At 33.0% G+C, this 8,531-nt stretch overlaps 1 protein-coding gene across 1 annotated transcript; it reads left to right on the top strand.

The window, feature by feature from the left end:
- The first annotated feature begins 1,708 nt into the window (after positions 1 to 1,708).
- On the top strand, positions 1,709 to 2,266 carry LOC7463763 (ankyrin repeat-containing protein BDA1). Its single transcript, XM_002324148.4, has one exon. The coding sequence runs from the start codon at positions 1,709 to 1,711 to the stop codon at positions 2,264 to 2,266; it is 558 nt and encodes a 185-aa protein (XP_002324184.1).
- The last annotated feature ends 6,265 nt before the right edge of the window (positions 2,267 to 8,531 follow it).

Here is an 8,531-nt window from a genome sequence, read left to right as displayed (position 1 = left end):
CTAATGAATTTATCCTAGTTGATTGATTTGGTCCACTTATAAAATTGACTCAAAAACCCTAAACTAAAAAGCACATAACCTGATTCAAACAAGTCTTGGATACTAATTGAAAACAAAGTATTAATTAAGCTCAAACAAGTCTTGAATTGTAGTTAACAAAATAAAATAAAGCTTATAATATTAAATTCTTGTTCTGCCGTGAGAAGAAGAGAAAGAAAGAAAATATTACAGAACTGATTCAATGCTTATTTATAGCCTTCCATGCATCCCATAAATCTTAGAAACTAAAGGAAAGGTAGCCGCTCATGTTGTTTCCAAGTTGTAGTAGGATTTTGATCTCAGACTTATGTTTTTTACTTCTTTTGAAAGGAAATTTAATTGCTAGCATTAATTCATTTCTTTTGCTACCTCTTAGGATCCTTCTAATACTAGGAAACACAATTAAAGTTGTTGAAATAATCTCCTTGCATAATTAAGAAGCCTTGCCGTCACTTTGTTTTCTAAGTCAGCTTGGATTCTTTTATTTTTTTTATTATGTTTTCTCCTCATCTCAAGGCCCAAATAAGATGGGATTGAACATCTCTTATGCATGGATAGGATGTACTAAGATCTTTTTTTGATGCCCAAATAAATCCTTCAAATCTAACTTATTTGAAACCTTTAAAACAAATACATTCATTACTTCTTTCAAGATCAAGTTAACATATAATAGGTCTCTGCTCCTTGTTAGTGTTTATAGGCTGATCTATGATGCACCTTGTCTTAATCGACAACCAGTAGCTTCAAGATAACATTTCTTAATTGCAATAGCATTAGATGGGGGGAGTTTGAACAACTCAACTTGATTTGACAACGTTAAAACCTTTCAGTTTAATGTATGACGACAAATGCTAAGATTTCTTAATAGTAAAGTTGAAACATTAAAACCTTTCATTTGAACATATAATCGAATGCTAAAGTTTCTATGGTTTCTTAAATGCTAGATGGAGATGTTCGAACAACTCAAAAAAATTTATCTTCAATATATTATCGCGTCCTAATGTTTCTTATTTCTGATTGGATCACTTGCACCGAGGAAAGAAAACGTCTAATATGGTACGCCAGCCAAGCCAACGCAGAAATTCTGATCACAATCCCTTAGAATGGCCTCATTACAATCAGCACAATCACCTTTCAATCCCACATCTATCTGCGTCACTTCTTTTTTTCTTGTTTTATGAATGTTAATTCAAAATTATTTCTTTCATAATACAAGATTTCGTTTTCTTTTCTTGTACAATTACTGCAACAATTGACGTACATGTCACTCATTTTCATGCTGACCATGTTTTAGGGAACTCCTCTATGCTCATATCTAGCTCGTCAATGTTGGATTTTGACAGAATAAAATGCAGAGACCAGTAATTAATACATTTATTCTGAAACTTCCTCACATTTTATTGATCATTAGAGGTCTTATTTAAGCAACTTGAAAAAACCGAAATGTAAGTAACAAGCAGCTAAATTTGTTGTTGTTACATAACAGAAAAAAAAAATCATAACAAAATAAAAAAGATTTATATCAATCCTAACAGATTTTGACAATTTCAAATCAGCAAATGTTTTATTAAATCTAAAATTCTTTTCAGCTCCACATAAGCAGGCTTCACATCATCAGCTTCTGAGACATTAATTCAACTAAACTACTGAAATCTTAAACATAACAACTATGGGGACCCCATTAACCTCCGAAGCAAATTCTTTGCAGAGATTGCTTGAAGAGGATAAGCTTGTTCTTGATGGATTTACTAGAGATTGTTTTGCAGAGACACCTCTGCACATATCTGCCATGCTTGGACACTTGGAATTTAAAAGAAATATTTCAAGTCAAACACCTGTGTTTGCTAAAGAACTAGATTTCCGCAGAATATCTACGCTTCTCTTGGCAACAGCAAATGGGCACCTTGAATTAGTAAAAGCACTGTTACTGGTCAACCCTGACATGTGCTATGCTCAAGATCGAGATGGCCAGAGCCCACTTCATATTGCAGTGATCAAAAGCCGAGTTGATGTCTCGAAAGAATTGGTTCAAACTAAACCTGAGGCCGTTCTTCTCCGGACTGAACGAGGTGAGACCATCCTGCATCTCTGTGTTAAACACTACCAGATAGATGCTTTGAAATTTTTGGTAGAGACAATCAAAGAAAGTGGATTTACCAGTTCTAAGGATGAGGATGGCTCAACTGTCCTGCAACTAGCAGTAGCCGATAGAGAAATTGAGGTATGAAAATAACCCTCCAACCACTAACCAGTACAATTCGTATATGACTTCAGCTCAGCATATATATATATATATATATATATATATATATATATATATTAGAACAGGAAGTAAAGAAATTTAGTTTATTATCTTATAGACATGCCGAACAAAAGATATTAAAAAAAACTTAAAGTTTATACAAGTTTATAACTAAGCATGTAAAAGCAGAATTGATGACAAATATGTTTTCAACACAAAAATAATAATAGAATACTAGCATGTATATACTAAACAAATATTCAAATTTGTAATTGATATAAAATAAAAAATACTTGTATGCATACTAATTAATAATAAAATTAACTATGCTTAAATTAAAATAAAAAAGATAATTACTTGTTGAAACACTTTAAAACAATTAATCTTTTATTGTTTTATTGCTCCTCACTTGTGAAACTATGATATTTGTAAAATGTCTCACAATATTCCAACAACATCACCTTGTTTTAAATAGACTTCTAAACAAGGTTTCTGAACTAAAAATTATATAACTTAAATATCTCTCAACAAAATAAACTTAAGCTCTAGATTTGAGAGGGAAACTAAAGCATAAAAAAGAGAAGAAAAATACTAAAAAGGAGGTGAGGAAGAGTGAGTGGAATTTGAGAAATTTTAATTGGAAACTCTTCTTTCACTCCCTTTTTATAGTGAATTTTGAAAGTTAAAAAATTGAAAAATTAATAAAAATATTTAAATTATGCAAGATAAAATCCACAATCATTCATTTTCTTGAGTTACTATGTTAAACTTTATTTTGTTCACTGAGATTTATTCAATTATCATTATTTTAATTACTTACGAACTGTATCGTATACAAAAATAGATCGTGTAAGTAATATTTTCACTAAGTAAGTTCGCAGGAAAGATTAACTTTTTAGATTGTATATATTCACCGCACTAACTTTCTATCTATATAAACAATAACATATATGTGAACAAAACTGACCAGATAACGACTTTGATACCAATCTTACAGAGTATAAGCAAGATAGAATAAACTATTATAAACAATTAATAATTTAATTATTGAAAAATATAAATCCATAAGATTTATGACATACATCAAACCATCCAAATAGCATGAAAAATAATTTTAGAAGATAAACTATAACTTTAAAACAAAAATATATAGCAACCTTCTAAAATTAAACAAAAAAAATCATAACATACCAAAAGGTTATAGATTAAAGTATATAGAAATAAAATTAAATCTATATGTGAGAATATAGCAACTTAAAAGGAACTTAAATAATAACTTCAACTTTAAAGATGTTAAAAACCTCTTTCACAATTAATCTATATTATTATTTTCATAATGTTTTTCTCAAAAGGTAAACTAAACAAATTTGAATATAAAAAGAATAAATCCTTAAGATTGTAAATCAAAGTTTGTAGATATATATATTAGATTGGTGAGCAATGATGTTTAGTTTATCATCCAAGGTATACTAAACAAAAGATGTCTAACAAAAGCCTATAATTTATACTTGTTTAAAACTATAAGCAAGTAAAAGCATAATTAATGACAAACATGCTTTCAACATAAAAATAATAATAAAATACTAGTATGCATACTAAACATATATTCAAATTTGTAATATATATATATCCTAGCATGCATGCTAATAATAAAATTAACTATACTTAAATTAAAACAAGAAGGGTGTTTATTTGTTGAAACACTTTAAAGTAATGAATCTTTTGTCATTGTTAATGATGAATTCTTTGTTCTTAAAGTTTTAATAATCTTTACTTGTGCAACTAGAATGTTTGCAATATGTCTCCCAAAATTCCAACAACACCATCTTGGTTTAGATGCATTTCTAAACAAGGTAAACCAAATATTATGTAACTCAAATATTTACCAACAAGATAAACCTAAGCTCTAAATTTGTGAGGAAAACCAAGTATAAAAAGAAGAAGAAGAATACTAAAAATGAGGTGAGGAAGAATGTGCAGAATTTGAGAAATTTGAGTTGGAAAATCTTCCTTCACCTTTATTTTATAGTGAGTTTTGAAAGCTAAAAGGTTGATTAATTAATATAAGATATAATTTTCACCGTTATCTACCTTTGATTAATTAACTATCGTATATCAATAATTAAATTGAGAAAAATCAAGGGTTATTTGTGTAGGAAAACCAAGAGTTATTTGAGATTAATTTCTTATTCACCCATAATTTATTTAAATCATGTTAATTAAAATAAATTTCCAACAAAAATCACTAATACGAACTTGATACCACTACAACATTTAACAGTTTTACCAATAAAATTTTTCTATCGACGTGAGATTACCATTCCATCAATGAAAATTTTAACGGCTAATTCACCGACAGAATGCGTCCATCGGTATAATGTTTGTCAGTAATTCCATTATCTATCGCTATTCTGTCGGTAAAAAAAATGATGGTTTTACAAACGGAAAATGCGCACAAAACAAATTACCCGTTGGAAATATGCCGATGGAATAATTCCGTCAGCATGGACGTTGGTATTTGTGGTATACTTTTACATATTTTGTTTGTATTGCCTATTTATCCTCTTGCGCAAACGCTTAAATTACAAACTTACTGCACAACACAATAACAACAACAAACAATTATAAAATAAATATTTCATGTTCCAAAATATCATCCATAATATTACATTATAAAAAAAGGCTTTACACTTTCGTGTTATGATCATATTTAGTCAGAATTTTCCTCTTCGTCATCAATTGAATTGTTATCAGCTCCATCACACTCTTCAATGTGGTTATCATCATCTTCATCAACATTTGCTATTCCACTAGAGCTCAAAACAGCATTCAACTCCTCTGTGTCAACATCAACAAGACTATCATCGAAAACAAAAAAAATTCAAATTTTCTTCTAAGTCCATCGAAGGAGCAACTCGATACGTTTTTCTCTAACACAAAGCTTGCTCTCGGTTTTGCGACCTGTGATTCATCACAAACCAACTCCATATTTTTACGGTTACAGAACAATGCTAAATCCAATCTAGCCTTGATGTTGTCATTTGTCTTCCTCTTCATATCCATGACGGTGTTGAAAATGTTCTCAAACACGTTCTTTTCAATGTGCATGACGTCAAGGTTATGGCAGAGGAGATTGGTCTTCCAATAAGAAAGCTCTCAAAAGATACTTCGCTTTACCCAATTATGGGTCAAACCAAAACCAGGAAACTTCTGCTTACCTGATTAGAGACCAAACACAAAGTCATCGTACTCTGATATAACATCATGCAATTCTTCACTAGAAAGACGCGGGGGTGCAACATCCTTTTCAACTCTGCCAACAAAGAAATCCTTTCTGTTCTTTCTATACCAGTGATTCGGTGGCAAGAATGACGGTGACAGTAAAAAAAAAAAGCTTTACCTTCGTTTGTTAGCGTGAATGCCTTGTTGTTTTGCATACAGTATGGACATGCTAGTTTTCCATGCGTGCTCCAACCAAAAACCATTTTATAAGCTGGGAAATCATTGATAGTCCATGTTGTTACCCATTTTTGGAGCGAGAAAAGGATGCTGGAATGCCGAAAAAAGGCCAAAATTGGTTGAGGAGGTTCAAAAATGCAAAAGGTTGAAATTTGACAGTATATTTTTGACTGGTAAGAGCCCTATTGACAAGGAAAATTCAATTTGAGGAAGAAAAGTCCAAAATCAAATGTTTATGGACTCAATTAAATCTTCTCTAAGCTTTAATTGAATTTATGGAGTGTTTGATTGCAGGAAAAATTAATTTTTAAGTCAATTTCGGCTTTTATTGGATGAAATTAAAGTTCTGGGATCCAATTATAATTTTGAAGAGTTAATTTGGTAAAATCATGGGTTTAATTGCATAATTATTAAAATTTGATGGCCAATTGGGGACTTAATTGAAACAATCCAAAACCAAGGACCAAACCGGAAAAGGCGCTAAAATCAAAGGATCTAATTACAATTATTTCGAGGGCTTGATTACAAAATTGCATAAACATCCAAGGACCAAATTGGAAATATCATTTAAAGTTGCAAAACGGTGCCGTTTTATTCAACACTGTCCACTGTCTTCTTTAGAAGATGTTACGTGAGCTGGTCGAGAAAAGTTTGCAGCGGCGAAGGCGCGATTTGCTTCAATCAAGGGGGCATGTTTCACGACTACCATGATGCACGCCGGCCGTTACTCCGTCCCTGCAACAACAAAGGGAAAACGCCTGCATCCTCTGGCTATAAAAGCCAGAGGATGTACTGCACTAGAGAGGGAGGAGAAAAAAGAAAGAAAAGGAGAGAGATCAGTGAGAAATAAAAAAGCAGAGGGAGATGTAAGGAAGAACTGGGCAACAGAGGGTGGAAGCAACGAGAGAGGAGAAAGAAGAACAGAGGGGCAGAGCGAGCAAGGCAGGAGAAAACCAAGAGGAGGAAGTGCGCGAGAAAACAGAGAGAGCATAAAAGGAAAAAACAGAAAAAAAAGTACAGAAAGGGAAACACAGAGAAGGGGAGAAGGGAAGAGAAAAACAAAAACACAAAGAGAAGCATTGCCAGTCATCGTCTTCATCACCAAGCGCCAGCTTCGCCTCCAGCTGCACCAGGGAACAGGGAAGAAGAAAACGAGAGAGACAGCAAATAGAAATAGAAAAAAGGAAGAGCCAGAAGAAAAACAAACAAAAAGGAGAAGATAGAGGTCTAAAGCATGTTGTTGCCTTCGTTGCTTCCAGGTAAACTTCTCCAACTTTGCAGATAATGCATAAACATTATGCACTTGAAGATTAATTACACCGTGACTGTAGCAGGCGTGCGTGAATTGTTCATGCACGCTTGCGAGTAGAAACCAGCTAGGTCCAGCCCCACCACATGGGCCGGGCTGGGCCCAACCAGAAAAAAACAAAAATTCTAAAAAATATTTTAAAAAAATATATTTGTGATTTTCTCATATATTTTTTACTGCATTTTGATCAATATCGGTTTGTATTTTTATACTGTAAAGATACAAATCCGGTATTAAAATACCCGGTTTTCATCAAGACATTAAATTATTTTTTTTGTTTTCATGCATACGACCAAGTCTCTCAAAAATAAAAATAAAAAATAAAAAAAAAATCATATCGTATCTTCATACAACAAAGAAAAATTCAAAAAATATTTAGCATGCATTTTGGCTTTAATAACCAGTTTATTAACGTCACGAGACCTAGGCCAATATTTCAAAAATTCCAAAAAAATTATTTTGTTTTCTTTTAGTAACTGGGGTATGACCTTATACGTAAGACGTATTCCGGATATTAAATTTTTTTTGTTGACGTTAGAACAGTTAGGTTTTACCCGATAAGACAAGGACCTCCTTACTGAGGAGAAATTTTCTTAAACCATAGACAGACCAACAACCAAAAAACACGACAGGCCTTAGATTTTATCAAACAATAAAACAATGCAGTCTACCTTAGATAGGGCGTATTTGGGGTGCTAATACCCTCCCTCTACGCAACCAGTCCCTGTACCCGATCTCTTAGACCAGTTAGTGTTCCTAGTGACCAAAATACTAGGTGACGACTCCCATTCCATTTTTCCACTCATAAAAGACAAGAATTTCTTGTTTCCCCACATTTGCCACATTTTTAGATAATATAAAATTTTGAGGGTGGATGTTTTCGCCGCGATGCCGCACATGTGCGACAGTCCACATCAAAGCCGCTCTTATAACAAAATTATGTTTCCTTGATATATAATAAATCAAAGCTCCAGAAGACCACAACTGCGTCAACTCATCAATCAACGGTCAAAGACAAACATCTATATTTCGGCCCGAACTACTCAGATCTGGTATGACCATAGATAAAAACATGAATTCCGGCCTCATACACATCCCTGGTGGCAGGTTATAAACCGTTAGTATGACCGACCAACAAGAATAAGGAGCAACAAATGACCTGAATGGGTTGAATTCGTCTGTACACAACCCAAGACGCACGTTCCTTGATTCAACTGAAAAGTGAGGATGCACATTGTTAAAGTGTTTCCATGCTTCGCCGTCAGAAGGATGCACCATCACTCCATCAACCGTATTATGTGATTGGTGTCATGTCATGTGCTTAGTAGTTCTTAGTGACATGAATAACCTCTGCAATCTAGGTGTGATTGGGAAGTATCTAAATTTCTTATATGCCACGAGATTCTTTCCCATGCCAGTTCTGGGTTTGTAACGGGAATGCCCACATGTCATGCACTCGATCAGCTCAGCATTTTCAAGGAG

This window comes from Populus trichocarpa, chromosome 18 (assembly GCF_000002775.5).
Source record: "Populus trichocarpa isolate Nisqually-1 chromosome 18, P.trichocarpa_v4.1, whole genome shotgun sequence".
Classification (NCBI taxonomy): domain Eukaryota; kingdom Viridiplantae; phylum Streptophyta; class Magnoliopsida; order Malpighiales; family Salicaceae; genus Populus; species Populus trichocarpa.
Note: the sequence above shows the minus strand (reverse complement) of the source record. Positions and strands in the feature narration are given on the sequence as shown.